Raw genomic sequence first — 22,190 nt, 5'->3', positions numbered from 1 at the left:
CCCCCCCCCCCCCCCCCCTTGCCTTGGCAGACCAATCAAACACATTGCGATATTTAGGAAGTGTGGTGATGAGTTTCTCCTTGCAAACAACATAAAAAAAACATACTTAACCAAAAAAAAACTTACTAGTCTCTCCAACTACAGCAAGGATCTCTTTGATTGCCTTGTTAGTATCTAGCACACTTCCCCGACCCTCGTTGATGTCTAGCTCCGAGGCCTCCCGGTGTAAACTATTTATGACCTGCATGTAGCAGGCACACGACTGCTCAAAGGCACCTCGAACAGTGATTACTTCTCATTCTCCTGAAATTTTACTATTATATGGTAGGTTGAGACGACGACTTTGAACTTGTTGAGGACGGGGTGACCAAAGATGAAATTATAGCTTGTTGTTGAATAGACGATGAAGTCGACCATAGCGGCAAACAACTTGCCACCTTCGCCTTAAGTGATGGACAAAATTAGCACTCCCAATGTCTCATTCTCTTCTGAGAAGCCATAAATTAGTCCAATGTAACTGATAGACACAAGATCCCTGATTAATCTAATAAAAAAATAGACTTATATGAAATATTTACAAAACTCTATGACAATGAGAATACTATCAATTTAAAAATTAGCAATAAATGTCGTAATTACGATATAGGGATTGGCCTTAATAGACAAGACTTCATTTATAAAGATGATAGATGGATGTTGCATATTCATCAGAAACTGTTGAGAAGATTGAAAATGTGGCTTACATATTGCCTATAGTAGCACACTTGAAGGAAAACATAATGTATTTCATATTTCCTCCCTTAAACAGTACATAACTGAAGAATTGAGTAGACTTATTACAAATTCAATTGACATTAAGTCAGATTTAACCTATGTAGAAGAACCTGAAAAGATGTTGTATTATGATGTTAAGAGACTCCATAATAGAGAAATTATATTTGTAAAATTTTTATGGAAGCATGTATTAGAGAAAGTTGCCACCAATGAGAAAGTATAAAAAATGCAAGCTATATTCATCTCTTCAATCAAGATATGTTTGCTCTCGTTTAATTTTTCAAATTTCAAGAAAGTGGAATATTTTGTATCGTAATTGGTACAGATTTTTAGAATGTCTTCCCGAGATGGCTTCTTACATGAAAATATATCTAAAAATATTATAAAACTTCTAATTATAGAAATAGACATAAAATTATTTTAATGTTTTATCATTTTGAATCACATACGTGTTTAAGCATATCAATAAGGGTTTCACAATAAAAATATAATTATTCACTAAATTACTATTAAACTTATTCTATTGTTTACATATTATTCCAAAAAAAGTTCCATTAAATTAAAATATTAGAAGAGAGTATGTTTAGAGTAGGTAAGCAAATATGAATAGGTATTTGAGAGTATTATTTTGTGTTCAGTTTATTTTCTTAATGGCATTGTTACATGAAGTATATTTTTATGTGTTTGACTCTGAGTTATTAGTTCTTTATAGTTTGGATGCGATCATAATTTGTTATATATAATTGACTGATATGACAATATCATGCGATCGTCCGTTCCCACCTTAGAAATTCTAAGATTCCTGAGTCAGGTCCTTATAATAAGAACAATAATGGAACAAGCTTTCCTACAACAAATACCCATAGAATCTGCATACAAACTTAATCTAAAAGACTTCAAGGACAATGGCTTTATGGAGACCGCACCACAGTGGACATTTCAACAGAAAATGCAGCGACAGCGCATTATGAGCAATGTAGATTCAAACATACTGCATATAGGCTATCCAATACAGTTAAATCAAAGGCAGGGCATCCAAAAGGCCATCGTTCACAGATCAGTGGCTCAAAATAATGGTGAATTAAGCCACGGCTCCTTTAGCTAACCCAGCAAAATTGTGCTGAATAAGACCTCGCATGCACTAGGGAAATTGTCTCATTTTGTCAGTTTTCTTTAGTCTTTAGCCAAGAAATTGAAACAAAAAAGGAAATAAAAAACAGGTCTTCTAACAAAGCTAGAAAACAATGCTGAGGATCAAATTGTTTCCTCCACTGGATCAACTGGTTCTCCGAGCAGCTAGGTTATGCTGATGGCATCTTGAACCACGGGGATCCTCAATAAAAAAAACTTTATAATGTTAAGACATGGTTTTCTTCCAATATTATGAAGGCTTAAAACTTACTTTTTGAAGCTTTAAAAGCATTTGCCCAAGGCTAGGATAGGCTCTGCAGCGTGAGGCTTCCATAGCAAATTCCTTCCATGCTATAGCCCTACGAGCATCCTCAATCACCGCCTGTAATTTGACTTGGCTGTTTGAAAAATTTTTTAAGATGAGAGGTGGGAAGCGACAATTAGGTAATAAGAATTTCAAACCTCTGTATGTAACTGGTCACTGATATTTAGCATTGCGACAGCAAGCTTTTGCATGATAAATCGGCGTGGGGTGCTCATGTCCTTGACTAATTTTCTCCATTTCCGATGTGTTCCATAAGCAAGCGGTTCTGGAAACTCCTCAATTGGACATACAAGCAGCATATCTACCCATGAATATGTCCGTGTTCGAGGGAAAAAAATTGAAACATATTTCTTTCGTTCATGAGTAGGTTTAGCCCTCAAAGTTGACAATGGGCAGTCAATCGTAGGGCATCTAAATCCTGTTTGCCACTTTCCTCTCCACTTTACTCAAAGCCAAGAAAAATCATAAAAAGAATGCAAGGTGTCAGAACATATGGTAATTATTATTAGATAGAAATTGTGCCAAAAAAAAAACTGTGACAATATAAGTTTAACAATTTAATGCAGCGTTCAGAGGAACAAATAAAGAATGAGGGTTCATAAAGTTGATCCCAAATTGTTAGGGATTAGACTAATGATGACACATAGTGACACATAGTGGAACTGAACTAGCAAAATTGAACTTTTTCATCATATAAACATCCTGACTTGGTGTTTGCTACCTTCAATGCACGTGATATGACAAGCACAAATGCGTTGTTTCAAATGTAAACCTACTACATGATAAGAATATTTCTAATATGCACCGCACCATTGCAGGATAGCAATAAACAATGATAGAGAAAATGAGTCATTTGACAGAACTTGTTCCACAAACCGTTGCCATGTTTGAGCAAATCATAAAGTAGGGTCATTTGCACGCTATTCTTATGTATTTACACATTTAACACCTAAACATGCATATTTACATTCATACCACTCAGATCTTTAACATCACATCAAAACTTAATGCATAAGATTAGGCACCAGCCTAACTTTTAAAATCATATTACACGTGTATAGGCAGCATGAGTTACAATGTTTTAGAAAATAAGAGCTTAGAGGTTAGAAGAAGACAAGAAACACACTGCACAATTATAGGGATACGAATGATCACTCATAGATCAGTAATATGTATGATATAGTGATATCTAGGTCAGATTGATTTAGTTTCATTGGATCTATTATAAAAATATAGAACTAACGTTGGATCATAAAATGAAGAAATGTCCACTTGGTACTTTAATATAAGAAAATGTCATGTAGAACAAAAGGTGAATTCTGAAAAACTGAATTAACCACAAATGCTGTATGGATTTGAGTATTGTGCAATATAAAAACATTAACAAACAAATTGACTGTGACAATGAAAAATATGATGATGGATAGATCATGAAACTAAAAATGATTACATTATTGAGACGACAACATGATTAAAATATAATGTAGCTATGCTAGTAGAAAATTGGCCTAAGTGGTTTGGCTTTATAGAATTGGAGCAAAAGATGTTCCAAAGTCCAAAAGGTAGAAAGAAAGAACTGATCTGAAAAGAATATAAAGAAAAAGATGTGCACCAAACATAGACAGAATTTATGCATAAAACAAACTTAAGTAAACTCGAGTTAACACAGCACAGCACTCAATAAAAATAAATGGAGTTACATGATTCATAAATTTGTTGCAAATACTTGTATTAAGAATTTTGATGACGTGCAGCATCAGATCAAGACAATAACCACATGTATCGATGAATTGAAGAGTCTAAACATACACAGACAAGAGGACACTTCCAAGAGAAGCCATGACGAGGTTATTCAATCTTACATAGAAAATAGAAATGCATGCTACTCTGAGTAACACCTTTAAGGCATGCCATGTCTAATGCGTCAAAGTTTCACAAGCTAACCCCTCTGTTTACATACTAATTCAAATCTAAATTACACGCATAAAATGGATGCCTAATTCAAGATAACTTCCTCATTTAAGATCAGTTATTCTGCGATCAATCAACTTCTGATTCTAACAACATTATGATTTTTTATATATATATATATATATATATTTTACTTCCTATTCATGTTGTTAATAAAGCAAGTGGCTGAATGATTACCAAATGATAATAATTGATGATGGACACACAGCCAACAGATGGTTACGTCTAAGTAGTTTAAAGAATGGAAAGATTCCCAAGATATATGAGAATTTGGATGCTGCCTAAATATAAGGGATGTAAAGAACCTAAAAGGAAAGGGTGTCTGCAATTATTAGAGAGAAACAAGGCAAAAATTAGACATTGCAGAAGAATAATTGCAACTCTATATCCCCTAAAAATCAGCAAGAGCAATACAAAATTAATTGTGCCAAATCTTACATTTCTAAGGCATAAACTGTTCCCTTCCTACTCTATATCCACAACCCTCATCATCCTCACATCTCATTGTTTTTTCTTTCAAAAAACACATTTTCAAAGATTTTGGCAGAACTGTGCCGTATATAGAAACATAAAAACAATCAATATAAAGTTAACCGTAAAAGACTTAAGAATATGCATCAAGAGAGCAATTATCTACAAAGTTTCATTAAACTACATCAATATTCCCATGATGTAAGAGAATTTGGATGCAGCGTAAATATATGGGATGTAGAAAACCTAAAAAGAAAGGGTGGATGCTAAGTTGCATGGATACGGATATGACACGACACGGAGGCACATCAGACACGCTATATACTAAAAATTATATATATACATATAACTTTTTTTAGAAAAAACCCAAGGGTTGATATATTAAAGAAAAAAAGATACAGAAATGTTGTATGAGAGGGCCTAAGAGGGCCTAAAAGAAAGTCCAACTAAAAGAAAGTCCAACTCACACAATACAGCACACACAAATCCCAAATAAAGCAAAAATACATAAAGTTAAAAAACCAAAAAGCCTCCAAAGGGTACAAAAAGTGTTGGGGACATCCCACTTTAGTCCTCCATCTGTCTCTAGTTTTCGAAATTGAGCCGGCTAACAAATTGAAAAGATGAGTATCATTGCCCGAAGTAACCAAAGTATCATCCATCAAGTTCTTGAGCTCAAGTAGGTCTTCATTCTTCTTCTTCATCCTGGATGTGTAGACCTGTCATTCCTCATCCGATCATTGGCTCATATGATCAATAGATTGTTCCAAAGTTGGGCGAACATGTGAAGGCTGCTGCACATCATGATCCTCATGAGCCTGAGTAACATTTACATTTTGCTCGACCTGATTAAGCGGTAGTGAAGCAATAGAAGTACTGTCACCTATAATATCAGTGATAGGTTCTAGGGCAAGTGGATCTGAAGAATCTCACTCTCACCCACGATAGGAGGTTCCAAAGACGGCTAAATGGTTGTCATATTACCTGCAAGAATAGTGACGTCTTAGGGGTATCTTTTTTATGATCAATAGTGTCAATAAATTGGAGCTGGCCCGGAGGAGATGAAATTAGTGCCTCTGGCGAAGCACTATGTTTTTTGGTCTGAGATATGTCTCTTTCAACAAGTACTCTGACTTTAGATAGACCGGAAAGATTAGAAGTAGGAATATCCTTTTTGAGTGGCTTACCATAAGTTGAGGTAATAGCGTGCAAAACTTTTTGAGTAAAATAATGAAATTTTAGACCCGAGAAGTAAATCCAAATTGGAATGATTGGCGGTTCCGTCTGGGGAACGGTTTCGTCTGTGGGTCAAAATCTACATACCATTTCAGAATTTTCATTGCTCTGTTATCAATCCAAATTATCCTTCTAACAAATAAGTGTGTGTAATCCTCTTCATTATTAATTTGTATAAGAATGTGTCTTCCATCTAACAGTTCAACTTTTCACTCTCCAACCAGGTGCATAAGCTCAAATTCTTTATGAATCAAATCCATTTTGGGATGACCATGCAGAAACTTCCCGACAAAATTCAGTCAACAGAAGGAAGCAAGTTGAATACCTTCAGTTTCTGTTAAAAAGATAGCAGGTTTCTCATTCTTCCTACCAGGTTTCTTGATATTCTCCTCTCACTCAAACAAAGAAGGGAAAAAACACGATTTAGGTGTACCTAATGCGTTGACACCGGCAATGACAGCAGCATACGATCTGTCTAAAGCCATACCCAATAAATGGAGGTCCAGCGTTAAGAACACTGGATAAAGCAAAGCAAATAGCAAAGTCTGAATCCAGAAAACAGGGAGCAGGAGCGGAAACCCCTTTGGAGAAGCACTGCAAGTTCAGCTCGAGCAGAAACAAGGCAGACGTGGGTCTGTCGTGGTGTAGTATCGAGCTGGGTGCAGAATCGCAAAGCGCACGAGGACCCGTGCGAACGACGAGAGCTGTCAATCCAGAGAGCCCTGCGAGTTCAGCTCGAGCAAAAACGACGCAGACATGGGTCTGTTGTGGCGCAACTATCGATCTGGGTCAACGCCCTTCAGCCTGACGCAGAATCATAGAAGCGGACAAGGACCCATGCGAACGACGCAAGATGTTGAGCTGTATTAGTCGACACAAGAAATCGTTGTGCCAGACGACGCGATCTTCCACCAGACGAAGTCGACGACGAAGGTGAAGCGGAACGCTAGGTTTCGCTATGAGGCGAAACCCTAGCAGAGGGGAGAGGACGACGATACATGTATGTATAGATATATTTGCATGCAATATATATATATATATAATAATAATAATAATACAAAATAGAAATAAGAAATTTAATAGAATTATCTTTATAAAACAAAGATGTCCATAATCAGAAATACCAGCCCATGCAAGCTATTGACAAACGACTCGAGCCCGTTTGCAAAAAAATAAATCAGATCAATAAGTTGAAGACATATGTTTAACCTTTAAATAAAAAATATATATTTTTTTTAATTTTACTTAACAAAAATATACCATAGATGTTAAAAAAAAATTAATTCACTAATTTAAGACATGTGTGTCTACATGCATCTCTTTTTTATTTTAATATTATTTAAATCAGACACGATAAAGATGTGTCAGAGACGTGTTTGAGCGTGTCGTGCAATTTTCGGTGTTCATGAAATGTTCGACACTGCACAACTCCTTAGTTAGAAGTGCCCGCGCATCATAGATTGGATGCAATTATTAGAGGGAAAAAAGGGAAAAATCAAGACATTGCATAGAATAAATGCAACTCTATATAGGATGAAAACATTGAAAGATCCACATGAGGTAAGAGAATTTGGATGCCGCATAAATATAATGGATGTAAATAACCTTATAGAAAAGGGTGAATGCAATTGTTAGGGGGAAACAAGGGAAAATCCAAGGCGTTGCAGAAAAATAAATGCAACTCTATATCTCCTCCAAATTAGCAAGAGCAATTTAAGACACGTGTGTCCACATGCGTCTCTTTATAATTTTAATATTATTTAAATAAGACACGATAGAGATGTGTCAAAGACGTGTGTTCGACACTGCACAGCTCCTTAGTTAGAAGTGCCCGCGCATCATAGATTGGATGCAATTATTAGAGGGAAATAAGGGAAAAATCAGGACATTGCATTGAATAAATGCAACTCTATATAGGATGAAAACATTGGAAAGATTCACATGATGTAAGAGAATTTGGATGCTGCATAAATATAATGGATGTAAATAACCTTAAAGGAAAAAGGTGAATGCAATTGTTAGGGGGAAACAAAGGAAAATCCAAGACGTTGCAGAAAAATAAATGCAACTCTATATCTCCTCCAAATCAGCAAGAGCAATAAAAAATTAAATGTGCCAAATTTTACATTTCTAGGCATAAATTGCTCCCTTGCTTCTCTATATCCAAATCCCTCGTCATCCTCACATTTCATAGCTTTTCCCTTCTAAAAACTTATTTTCAAAGATATTGGCAGAACTGTGCCGTATATAGAAACATAAGAAAAAATCAATCTAAAGTTAACAGTAAAAGACTTAAAAATATGCATCAAGAGAGCAATTATCTACAAAATTTCCTTAAATTTGTTTTTGCTAGAATTAAAATAATTGATTTTCACCTTCTCATTACATTAAATATTGATGTAAGTTAAGAACTTCTTTCTATAATTAACACATTTAACAATAAAATAGTTTCTGGATACTAATTCATCAACATGAGCATCTCATTGGAAACTACCATTAGCATTATTCAAAATTCATTGTTTACATTTCAACATAAGTTACCAATCCCTTTTATTTGGCAAAAATAAATTTTCATGGGCTAAATCTCGTGATGTTTGTTTTCTTATTGTGGAGATCACCTATCCATTTCTAGAATTACTCACCGGCGGCATGACAACAAAAATAGAAAGGATGGCATACATCCAAAGATTCATTCCAGGCAACCAACCTGATGATGAACTGGTTCTCTACATTTTTTGGATTTCTCCTGCAGCTGAAAATCTAAAAAATAACCCAGAAATCACTCTCCCATTTGTGGGATCTCCAAGAAAGAAATCTAACAATACATTGTTGCCTAGTCCGAATCTCTACAAGAAGAAAATCCATTGAATCCCTGCTGTTAATGGTCATCTCCAGATAAAACTTTAGAGGGAAATACTATGTTGAATTTCCTGTTCTCGAATATCTATTCTCTCTTTAAATTGGTTCCCTGATTTGTCTTCTCAGCTTTCCATATAATGTAGAATAAATATTTTGGATACATTATATGACTACTGTGTTTCATTATATCTCTTTTCGCCTAATTTATTTCTTTCTATCCTTGTTCCTTAAATTAAGCCATGCCTCCTCGACAGATTATCCTCTTGTTACCTAAAGATCAATAAGAAAAAAAATGAGGCGTTTCTCCTCTGTTTTTCCTTATATTATCAGAATCACTTCTCAAACCTTCCAAGAACTCTTGCTTTTCCAACTCCTCTCTTTGCTCTTCATTTGCTTCATCCTTGATATAGTTCAACACACAATGATCTCAGATAGAAGCTACTTTTCCAATGCCATCTCAAGTTATGAAACAATTTCTCATGGCAGCGACAACAATAAAAAAGTGTGAAACCCCTTCAATAGCATGAAGGGGAACACTTAAAGTTAATGATGCCTTGTGATGCCTTTTGGTGTAACTACAAAAATTTTATCAAAAACTCCAAATTTAAGCATGTTCATGCGGGAGCAGCCTTGAGATGGGACACCTCCTTAGAGGTTACACCAATGGGACAAAATCATGAGGCCAAAGTGAACAATATCTCGATAAGCGAGAGTATGGCTACTATAAATGATATCAAAGAATTACAACTACCTAAATATGGGGAATAAGTGCTATATAGAATAAAATACTACGCAAAGGGAGAAAACTCTTGAATTTATAGGGAGCACGTTTAGAATCCTATCTACCTGATAAATGATTCTAGGTTTAAAATAATGATGAGGACGTAGAATGAGCTGAACTCTTAAACATTGAGGCGCATTTTGGTGTAAAGATTGGAATTTTATCAGAAAATCTAAAATTAAATGTACTTGTATAGGAGTACTCTTGGGATGAATGACCTCCTGAGAAGTTACACCAATGAAACAAAATCATGAAACCATCAGACTAAAATAGACAACATAACAACAGGTGATAGTTCGAGTTGTTATAGAACACCTCTCCATCTCATTGGTTATAGGCACATGTTGAACAAAAAAAAAACCCTCCAATTAGTTTAATCATTTATTATGATCAATAATAGAAGAGCAAAAGATTATAACAACACCGGTGCAACAATTCCTCACAAAAAAGATCCAAAAATCAAAATATGAAGGTAAAAAAACAAATATGATAATGTCCCGATTAAAAATGTATTTCATCTTTCTTTGAAAATGCTAGAGAAAATTTGAGTTGTCACGAGAGAGAATTAGTCTAAAAAAGGTGGAGTTACTTGAAATTAAAAAAATCTCTTCCATGATTTTCGACAGATATAACTTAATATTACAATACCCTTCCTTATCTTGTACCAAAAACAATGGGAAGTCTTTGATGAACAAGATTATAAGCGTCAAGGGGATGTACAAAAAAATGTTGAGAGAGATGTAGGTTCCTCCTTGAACTAAGCAACAATCTTGAAAAAATTTAAGGTAAGTTATTTGTCATAAAACTCCTCCATTCATTTGAAAAGTGTTTTTCAAAGTTCAAAAAGAAGAAAGCTGCAAAAAAGATAATGATGAGAAACCAAGGAGCTTCAAATTACCTAGAAGACTCATCATTGCTTTTCAAGACAAGTAAACTTCTACTGAGAATTTTGAAAAGAAAAAAACCTTCATATGATCCTTGCCGTAAGCTTAGGCACAAAAAATAAAAATAGGAACAAAAAAAAACACGGAAGAAAGGCACAAAAAGCCTATTGGAAATAAGAAAAACAAGATCGATGATTCTACAACTAGTAATGATCCTCAAAACCTGCCTTCATCCATGTTCAATCAGAACTAAATTGACCTGATACAAAAGATGTATAATAAATTCCAAATAAATTTGACCATCCTTAAAACCAGCATTGGATAATTGCTCAAAAGTATAGCCTTGAATGCTTTTAATACAAAAATATAAGTTTAATAATTCTGGATTGTGGATTCGTAAGCATCATGTCACATTACAAGGGATGACTTTGTATTAAACAAAATTCACTTTTGTTTCCAAAGCAAAATAATAAAAGTTATCGATGTATCTTTATCTCAAATAACCGATATCAACACAATCATCTCTAGCTCCCTATTTTTAAATTTGATTATAATAATTTTCATATTTGCCTACAATCTTTTATCAATCAGTAAAATCACCAAAAATATAAATGATGTAACTAAAGTAACTAAACATTCCTATTATGTGAATTCCAGAATGTGATCTCAAGGACAATGATGGACGAATGCTAAAATGGTGTTAGGCTCTTATCTCTTGAATCTTGAAGAAATCCTAGAATACAAGTTAAAAATGCTTACTATTATCGTATACCCTAATAATAAGAATGGAATCATATAATGGCATTGACTTTAGTTACCTAACTTCATGTATCTAAAAAAGTTTTCCCCTCTTCATCAATAAAAATCACGAAACACGCAAATCAAAAACTTCTCGATTCTATAAAAAATTCTAGAAGACTCATCCAAGCAATTGCTTAAAACTTCTCAAGCATATAAGGACTACCTTAAGTAAATAGTATCAAGAATGATAGGTGGTTTATATCTTTTATTGATGATTATACTAGCAAAACTTGGATATTTTTAAAGATAAATTTGAAATTTATTTTACTTTTTAAAAAAACGCACAATTTAAACAAATATTAGAACTAAAATGTAAATCTTCAAGAATGAGACTGGAAAAGAAATACTCTCATTCTATACTTGAGGATTATTTTCTGCGACAAGTGGCCGCTATTAAAATTCATCCTTAAACAAAATAGGATAGAAAAAAAAAAACACCTTCAAGAAATTGATCAATCCATCACGATGACTAACAATGTTCCAGAACATTACGAGAGATAGACTGCCTTACTCCTACATATCTCATATGTCACGTGCCTATACGGATCCTCAAATTCATCAAAACATCTTCCAAAGAGAGACTAATATCCATCATTCTCTTACAGTTCGACAATTATGCAGATTCTACCGCATCAAAGAAGCAAATCCAAAGATAAAAACAGAGGATCGACTTTATGATTCAATTTTTGTGATTATGACTATAGAAGGGCAGTTGAAATTCTACATATATATATATATATATATATATATATATATCATATATATATATAGATATATTCTAAGAATAATCGGAGGCTATTAGACGAGCCCCGGCTACACCTAATGTGCCTAACCACTTGAGTAACAACCCCATAGGCAGGGGAGGGATTCGAATCCTAGACCAGAGGGGACTTATAACGGATAAAGTCGATGCTTTACCAACTGCTCTAGGAACGCGGCTTTAGACACACACACACACACACACACACACACACACACCCCCCCCCACACACACACACACACACACACACACACACACACACACACACACACACACACACATATATATAGAGAGGAGAGAGAGAGAAACGAATGACAATAATAATATTGTTGGTTTTATAGTTGAGTGTTTGATTGTAGATTTGCTTGGACAAAGAATTCTCATTTGATCAATGTTGAGATATTTCATCAAAAGTCTTGTCAACTTTGGTTCTAGGGTCAAGGATGAGGCTTCAAATGATGAGTCTGACAATCGCATTGTTGAAATTCAGAATAATGTGAAAATCCTTTATTAATATTAAAAAGAGGTTATAGATAACCTTTACATGAATCTTAGAATAGAAAAAACAGAAAAAAGGAAATAACAAAAAAGGAAAAATATAACACTTAATATCTATAATTAATCAATTCATAATAATTATTTGGAGATAAAGAAAATAACATAAAATAGGAAATAAATCCAATCCAAAAAAATAAATCTAAAATAAGAAAGGAAAAAAAAGTTATATAAGAAATAAAATCTAATCTTCATAACTTATAACATGAAAAAATTATTTCTTAATATAACTTCAACACTCCCCCTCAAGTTGAAATATAGTTGAAAATCATGTTCAACTTGGAGTTGAAAACATAAAACAATAGACGAGGAAGATCCTGTGAAGTAAAAATTGAAGTTTTCATCTCGTACTGCGGTTGTCTTAAATTGTTGTTCTTGCAATGTCAGCAGATAGGCGAAAGGCTCATGTAGGTAATGTCGTAGGAAAGTAGAAAACCAATAGGAAAAGCTGGTTTCTAGTTGATTGCGGTTGCCTGTAAGAATATCCCCAAATGCTAATGGGGTTGATTATCAATTATGAGATGAAAATTCAGGGAAGGAGACCACCAACTGAAATCTACAAGGAAAGAAGTTTCCTGCATCTAGAGTCTGCAAGGAGAGGGTTATGCTGGCTAGTTCCTGCAGGAAAGTTTCAGCGACTAGTTCATGTATGGAGTTTTGGCGACTATGGCCTATAGAGAGAGGAAGTATCTGGCGGAAAAACCTGAAAAGAGGAGGCGGAGGAAGGGCCTGTAGCACGGCAAAGATTGTCGAATACAGAGAATAGGAAGTTTCCGGTGGCATGAGACTCTAAGGTTTATTTTAAGGCTCTGATACCATGTTGAAATTTATAATAATATGGAATTCCTTTATTAATATGAAAAGGAGTTATAAATAATTGTTGAAAAATCTCAGAAATAATGATAATTATATTTCATATTTGATATAACTCTATATCCAGAGTGTGATAAATTGTATAAGGGATCTTAGGAATCTCTATTTATTTTTTATCCTTATTTAGAGAGATTAGTTGTCTTTTATATTTGATATTATTTCTTTCCTTGTCTACTGTATTCTGTTTTTATTACTTTCTTTACTTGTAAGTCCTGTAATGGGTATTTATACCCCCTTTGCTATTTATAATGGGTATTTATACCCCCTTTGCATCAATAAGAATTAAGTCCTCTTATATTTTTCCATTGTTTTCATGGTATCAGAGACAATATTGAGGATCTGAATCTTTCGAGTCGTCTGCTTCGACTGGAGAACTCGATTTTTAAGTCATTGGCCTGATCTGTGCCGCTCAATCTTGGAGTTGTTCGATCTTGATCGTGGAGCTGTCCGATCTTGATCGTGGAGTTGTTCGACGCCTAAATGCTTGCCGCTCAATCTCGAGCTATTTGAACCACTCGCTCGCCACTCGACGACTACTTCACCGCTCGCCGCTCGACGACTTCGTCAGCCTGGAGAGCTAGAACCGTTCGGCTCGCCGCTTGACGACTTCGTCCGTCTGGAGAGCTTCTTTCTTCATATGATCAGACTTACATGTAATATTCTTTCTGTTAGCAAAGGTGAAAAACTAGAGATTTCTGCATAGTTATGGAATTGTTGATGGCAGTCCAAGTGTTATTTAGACAATTTTCTTTCTAAATTGGTAAGTCGAGTTGGAAATTAGATGTGATGGAAGAAATAAATGCTCTTAAAAGAAATAACACTTGGACAGTCATTGATCTACCTAAATCATTGATCTACCTAAGTCATTGATCTACCTAAAGACAAAAAGACGGTTGGGTGCAAATGGGTGTTCACGGTGAAGTTTAGAGCTGATGGAAGTGTGGACAGATAAAAAGCGAGACTAGTAGCAAAAGGATTTACTCAAACTGATGGTATTGATTACCAAGAAACTTTTGCTCCTGTTGTTAAAATTAACTCTATTAGAGTACTTCTTTCTCTTGCAGTTAACTTCGACTGACCACTTCATCAATTTGATGTAAAAAATACATTTTTAAATGGAGACTTGCGGTAAAAAGTATATATAAACCTACCACCCGGATTTGAAGAAAAATTTGAAAAAGGTAAAGTATGCAAATTAAAAAAATCCCTGTACGGGTCAAAACAGACTCCTATAGCTTGGTTTGAGCGTTTTGGTGATGTTATCAAGAGACATGGATTCTCTCAAAGCCAAGCTGATCACACTCTTTTTCAAACACTCCATCAAAGGTAAAATAGTCATTGTGATTGTGTACGTAGATGACATAATCATGACAGGGGATGATACTCTGGAGATTAGCAACATGAAGAGAAAACTTGAAGCCGAATTTAATATTAAGGACTTGGGAAAGGAATGGAGTTTGCAAGATCCAAGGAGGGAATTTTTGTCAATCAACACATGTACTTGATTTACTCAAAGAAACATGAATGACAGGGTGCAAGGCAGCAGATACGCCAATTGAACCTAATATAAAGTTGAAAACAGCAACAGTTAATGAGGTAATTGACAAAACACGCTATCAAAGATTGGTAGGGCGACTAATCTATTTAGCTCACACTCAACCTGACATAGCCTTTACAGTGAGTGTTGTGAGTCAATTCATACATTCACCTAGACCTACTCATTTCGAAGTTGTATTCTGAATTTTGAAATATCTCAAAAGAACTCCTGGAAAAGGACTTTTGTTCAAAAAGGGGGAACATCTTCTAATAGGGGCCTACACAAATGCAGACTGGGCAGGAGATCTAAATGATAGAATATCCAGACCATGTTATTGTACCTTTGTAGGCGGAAATCTAGTTAACTGGAAAAGTAAAAAACAAAGTGTGGTAGCAAGAAGTAGTGCTGAAGCATAATTCCGTTCGGTGGCACATGGACTTTGTGAAGTATTATGGATAAAAAAACTCCAAGAAGAGTTGAAAATTTCTATATCAACACCTATTAAAGTTTACTGTGATAACAAGGCTGCAATCTCCATAGCTAATAATCTAGTTCTACATGACAAAATAAAACATGTAGAAGTTGACAAACATTTTATCAAGTAGAAGATAGATAGTGGTGTGATATGTATGTCCTACATACCCATTGCTAGCCAAACAGCAGATATTCTAACAAAAGGCCTTTCTAAAATGCAACACGAGAATCTAGTTAGCAAGTTTGCCATGAGTGACATCTTCATGCCAGCTTGAGAGGGAGTGTTGAAAGATCTCATAAATAATTATGATTATATTTCATATTTGTTATAACTCTATATTCAGAGGGTGATAAATTGTATAAGGGATCTTAGGAATCTCTATTTATTTTTTCTCCTTATTTAGAGAGATCAGTTGCCTCTTATATTTGATATTATTTCTTTGTTTGTCTACTGTATTCTGTTTTTATTGCTTTCCTTACATGTAAGTCTTGTAATGGGTATTTATACCCCCTTTGCATCAATAAGAATTAATTCCTCTTATATTTTTCCACTAATTTCAATAATCTTACAAGAATTGTAGAATAGGAAAGATAGGAAAAAGGAAACAACAGGAAAGAAAAAATATAACACTTAATATCTCCAATACAATTTATAATAGTTAGTTGAAGATAAGGATAACAACATAAAATAGAAAAGATTAAAATAACAAAGGAAATAAATCTAATCCAAGAAAATAAATCTAAAATAGGAAAGGAAATAAAGTTATATTAGGAAATAAATTAGGAAATAAATCTAATTATCTAATTCTCATAACTTCTAACAAGAATAAACTATTTTCTAATATAACTTCAATATGCAAGGCCACATATTTGAGTATCGACATTTTTCATCTTTTTTTATATAGAAGGCCTTGGAGGTCGTGTGTTAAATGGATAACAAAATGACCTTTTGCGAAATTCTTTGGAAAATGTTTAGTTTTGAGTCTCAACTAATGGATTATTTGTATTAGATTGAGACTATGAGTTTAAATCATCATTTTTTAGCATGATTTTTGTCAACTCCAGATCTCACATGAAGGATTAGACTGGTTAAGTAAGGTTTACGACCTTATCTTATGTAAGACTAGATGGCTTGCTCAAAGTGTGCATAGTTTGACAAATTTTTGGAATTATTCAACAACAACATAAAAAACAAAAAGAGAAGGGGCAGTAATCTCTCCTTCATCCCAGGCAATCAGCCTGGCCGTGGACTTGTTCTCTGCATTTCCAAGGTTCCTCCTGCAACTAAAAACCCAAAATCAAACTTGAAATTAAAATCCCAACTGCATGATCTATCCAAGAAGGAAGCCCGATGATTCACAGTTGCACAATCAGCTATTGAATCTCTCCAAGAAAAAAGCCAAAATGATTCACTATTACACAGCCAGCTCTTGAATCTTTACAAGAATGAAACCGAATGATTCCCAACTGTATAGCAATCAGCCTCCCGCTATTAATGTGACATATCTCAATGGAACTCAAGGAAATGCTACAGAAAAACTTCCAATCCAAGAAATTCCACCCTTTTTATAAATTGGTTCCCTGATTTGCCTTTTCAGCTTCCATATGAATATGTGATGGAGAACAAAAAATACAGATTCACTGCACATTTAGTTCTTTCCTATATTTCTCTTTTTCCCCGTTTATTTATTTCTATCCCAATTCCACAAGTTAAGCCATGCACCCTCTATATATTCTACACCCTACATAAGGAATAAAAAATAGAAAAAACTTAGGTCTTTCGCCTCTAAATTTTTCATCACTTAACTTTGCTACCTAAATATTTAAAAAATATATCTTCTCAACAATTATTAGTAAGGAAAATCCAAAATTTTAAATCAAATTTCTAATTTCTGTTAAATTCTTTAGTATTCTCTAAATTCCAAATGCCTGAAAGATGCCTAGTGAATGGAGGGAACAGATATCCTGATGCTAAAATCTATGAAACAATGGCACTAGGATATAGAATAACTCTGAGGTACATAAAATGAAGCGCCATGTTATGAATGACAATTAAGGATAATGAAAATTCTGTTTTATCTTTCAAACTTCTTTTCACTTTGGTTTCTGATGCGTCGGGCACAAATAAGCTTGTGTAACTAAACCTTTTCCTGGCTAGGTTAATTCAAAGATTTTATTAGCGAATAAAGAGGAAAATTTTGTTCTAGCAATACAAGTTGAAAACGGAGGTCTGACTTGAAAAAAAAATCCTACAAACTGGAGGCAAGAGGGTAAGCCTTTTGATACCTTTTCATCAATATCATCACCTAGCATACTGAGTCACTTGAATATGGCAAATTTAAAGGATCACCACATACTACCGGCAAAAACATAATCGCATATCTCTCACCCATTATCCGCAATTCATAATAAAAATTAATCCAACTTAATGTATATCCCATAACTAAAAATAGTAATCGCTGAAAATTCAAACATTGGTATCATATCTAATATATGTACCAGAACATGGAGATTGATCCTCTCAAAAAATGGTAATGGAAAGGATTGAAGCAGTGTAGGCAATTCAACCCAGAGTTTTTCAATATCCCCACTTTCGAGGGGAAAAAAGTAACACGAGGAATGAATTAGCCGGGCCAAAAATTAGTTGAATGCAGCATGATCCTGTTGCTAATTCCAATTCAGACCTAAACAAAATTATCAAAAATTATCGAATCGCTTAATTGCCGAGCAAATAAACTGTGAGATTGAGGAATCACTCTATGTTAACAGGGAGTCAAGAACTATGACTACATTTGGAAATCATGTTGTGCATTTGCAGCTTTTTATGCCATCTAATATAGAAAGATAATCTGCTCAAAATTCATATGCTCAAGTCATAGAGAAGGTACATATGCAAGATAATGATTTTCTAATAACATTTCTAGCATAAATCAAAATTATTTCTTGAAAAATTAAGTGCAAGGAAAGAAAAGCTAAACAAAGCCTATAACAATAGGCCCTTTTATGGCACATCACACATCATCACAAATTTTAACAAAGCATCTCTGACCACAAAAAATTGAAATATTGATTCAGTAACCTAATATTATCATATATTAGCAATCGGAATCACTTGATATACACAAAAATATATACAAAGAGTGTAGTTTCACTGTATTATTGCTCAAAATCAATAGTTAATGTTGGCAGCTGTATAAAATGAAAGAATGCCAGCCAAACACGGCATGCTGTCAATGCACCATATATGCCAGTAATAATCCACTTTTTATTGAAATAAATACTACAATTTGGCATGATCGCAAAATCAACTGCCAAAATTTTATAAATAAATCAGCATAATATTTCCACTAAAATAAAAAGCAGCACATGCCATTTTGGCATGAGAACAAATTCAGGTACAAAATTTTATGCACCAATCAGTATGCATCTGTATTTTTCCCTGAATTTTGTGCTAAGAAGGGTAAGGAACTTCTCAATATACATTATCATTATGAACATCAAACAGCAGCAATTCATTCACAAGTTGAGCAAGAATATGCTAATAGACATCATCATAGCATCAAGGAAATTGTACATGTACCTTTACCCAAAGTGGCAGAGTTTGACGTTCATCTAGGCATACATTGCCCACAGTTTTGGGTTCACCCTCATGAACATTTTCTTCAATCTTCTGACTATTACAATTTCTACCCACAGCAGTAAAATTGCCTTCTTCAAAACCTGATGTACATGTAGTTTTTGTGGGAAACCCATTATCTTCAGAATGAGAGTACGAATTATCACTCAGAAAATTATCATTAGAAACTGCAGTCATAATTCCTTTGTTTTTACTAATGTCATTGCTCTCACCATCCTCAGGAACAATCACATCCTTTCCAGGATCAGATAAACTGGTTTCAGATTCTAGTTTTCCCCTTCCTCCCCCATATCTACCTCTTTTACCATTCTTAGACTCAAACAAAAAACACAACTCCCTGTTTCTGAGACGTCTGATGCCATCCAAGCATAATTTTCTTTTAGGGGGAAAGAATTATCCATATTTAAAAAACCATTTGACAAGAAATTATCTCTTTCCAAATTAAAGGAATCACAGGTCAAGACACTAGCATCCCCTTCTTGTTCGCTTCTCAATTCTTTGTTTCCTTGCAAAGATTGGAGAGGTGCTGTTTTTGGCAATAACTCATGAATAACATGAATCCCATTTGGAAGTTCACCTGAAGGCCTACAAGAATCAGAAGCAAGCACCCGTAACCTACCATTTCCAAAATTCCTTTCTTTAAACTCATTAAATTCAGTAATAGGGGATTGTTGAGCAGAACAAATTTCCATAGGAGTGACATCTATAGCAATGATAGCATGCGAGGGTTTCTCCCTTTTTTGTTGTCTCGAGAAACCTTCTGGCAATAGACTTGCCTTCCCGAGACTGTTTTCCACTGCCTTTGTTCCAATGTTAGGTTCTCCAGTGGACTGAACCTCTGAAAGAGGGAGCACAGACATGACTTACCCTATGCAAATGAAGCTATATAATACCGGGCAGGCACATGATACATCATCCAGTCTCCTGATACAAAAAGTTTCAGACTTATACATATTCCAAATTAAAAAATATAATATGATTTTGTTTAGTACAATGACAATACTAAGAGGCCCATCTCATATTATTCCTCAAGACAACCAATCTATGTACAATAAAATTTACTATTAAGCTGCATTTTATTAAGCTAACAAGAATTTTCTTGAGCCAAACCATGTCTGAAGGGGCTGGCTTAACAAGGAAGCGCTTTGAATCTTTGGTCAAAAAAGATGTTAACTTCTAAAGCCTATCATCTCATGATAAAATTAGAATTACCAGCATACAGTTATGGCCAAGAAATAAAAAATGAATCATGAATCATAAAAGAACATCAAAGGATATCTGCAAAAATTAAATGCAATTAGTATCAAAATAATATTTTACCCAATAATTTATTTAAAAAAGGATTTGATAGGCAGATGACTGAAAACTGAAATATCAATTCTCAAGTACCATACGGACAAGGCACAAAGTAATTTCAAGTGTTTAAATTCAATTAAAGTTAGAACTTTTGAAAAGAAAATAATTCTGCCCCATATAACCACATGGCAAACATATACCCCATAGAATGTCATTCTTTAAACATCAAAGTGATGCTGATGAAAACCAGGTTCAATCTCAATACCATATGACATAGATAATAAAACAAATGCTTCTATGTATCTCCTTCAAATTTCCTAGAATGATTGCAGTTTGTTCATGTTTTTACTTGTTTAGCTGACCTACACTCTTAAAAGAGCTTGACAATCAAATGATACCAGTTGGCCAATTCTTCTCTTAACTATAGTTAAAATAAACTTCACAGTGCTTTTCTTAAGATACCAGTTAGTGATAATCATCGTTAATTTCCCTGTCTTGTGTCCTTCTAGAAGTTCTATCCATGCCTTTATGCCACATACACTTCACAAAAGAATACAAGTTTTCTGCAAACCAATCAAACCTGATATAAAATGAAATGAAAGAACAGTGGAGAAGAAGCAGTTAGTAGTGGCAATGCGATTATGCATTGTTTACCACATCAAATCATAAAAATGAAGAAAGAGAAAAAAATCATATCTACATTTTGAAGGTTGAACCTAAGCCCTCTAGTTGACTAAGTCGAAATTTGAACTTAAGCCAAATGAATAGGCAGCCCAAGCTACAGCTCGTCATCATAAAATGTGAGCCTAAAATTGCCTGCGTTCTTCCTCAGATCAGCAGACAGAAAGCCTGGTAACTCGGCAACAACAATTCTAACACAAAAGTTGCCAGCGTCAATTTTTGGAACATCATGCAGAAGAGGACGGTGCTTGACGCCAGAAAATGAGAGCACCTCATTTGTAAGTTACACCGGAAAGAAAAGGGAGAAAAGTGCTAAATCTGTGCGAAAATATCAGGAATTGCTAATGTTTAAAGTATGTTGGCCTCCAAAGTCATCTAATATAAACGAAAAAAACCAATAGTTGGAGAGAGTTCCAGCGCTTCCCTCTACCAAATTAACCATACACATTGGTCGTCTTCCAAAAGATGGGGAAAGCACACCGCCATCCATTTACATTTACCGCTACGTGATGATAACCCTTAAAATATTGCGCAAGGAGATAATTATTGTCTTATTGATGATCAAATCTGGATGGATCAAGCAGCCGGCCAGTGCAAATTAAGATAATAAAATGGAAGTGAAGAGCAAATCTATCCAGGCAATGTGAAAAGCCCTAGATCTTTCCTGCAACAGCACAAAAACGGCTGAAGTAAAAGTTTTATCGACGCTATTCCTCTCTCCCGGCTTTTGGTTGAGAGACAAAAGGGGTCTTCGAGGAAAGGGCAAGGGACAAGTGTTACACGGGTCGAAGGGTGGGAGGCTAGGTTCCGGACATTGAACCAAGATTGGGACGGATCAGACCAAACAGGCAAAAGAGGCAGAGAAAGAAGGAGCGGATGTAAAGAGGTCGGGAGGCGCACCGGTCTCGCTGCAGCGACTAGTGCTGATCTTCTTCGATCGCCACGGTCGAAGGAGTCCACAGACAGAGATCGGTTGCAATTTCTGTAAGCAATTTGTCTGGATCGGAGATCACGGATTCGACGATGTCGTTGATGTACAGAGCGTAGGGATAGTTTGTGCTCGAGCAGCTCGGCCAACCAAAGCTCCGGGCTTGACTAGAGGATCTGCACCCGCATTAAACCTGCCTGCGGCTAAGGAGGTCCT

At 34.9% G+C, this 22,190-nt stretch overlaps 1 protein-coding gene across 3 annotated transcripts in view; it reads right to left on the bottom strand.

Moving 5' to 3' along the window:
* The window catches only part of LOC110031970 (histone-lysine N-methyltransferase SUVR5), a 71,964-nt gene extending 49,782 nt beyond the window's left edge, over positions 1-22,182 (bottom strand). For 2 of the 3 annotated variants that reach the window (XM_020735436.1, XM_020735439.1), the window contains exons 1-4: positions 21,947-22,182; positions 19,013-19,993; positions 2,368-2,670; positions 2,177-2,287 (exon numbers count right to left, since the gene is read on the bottom strand). In XM_020735436.1, coding sequence (XP_020591095.1) covers positions 2,177-2,287; positions 2,368-2,670; positions 19,013-19,246 — 648 coding nt within the window. In that variant the 5' untranslated portion in view covers positions 19,247-19,993; positions 21,947-22,182. Of the gene's footprint in view, positions 1-2,176; positions 2,288-2,367; positions 2,671-19,012; positions 19,994-20,827; positions 21,915-21,946 lie in introns of those variants that run through there. The other variant, XM_020735437.1, reaches the window with a different exon arrangement.
* Positions 22,183-22,190: the final 8 nt, after the last annotated feature.

The sequence above is a fragment of the Phalaenopsis equestris genome, unplaced genomic scaffold, assembly GCF_001263595.1.
Source record: "Phalaenopsis equestris unplaced genomic scaffold, ASM126359v1 Scaffold000873, whole genome shotgun sequence".
NCBI lineage: Eukaryota > Viridiplantae > Streptophyta > Magnoliopsida > Asparagales > Orchidaceae > Phalaenopsis > Phalaenopsis equestris.
The sequence above is the reverse complement of the archived record's forward strand: the minus strand, read 5'-3'. Positions and strand labels throughout refer to the sequence as shown.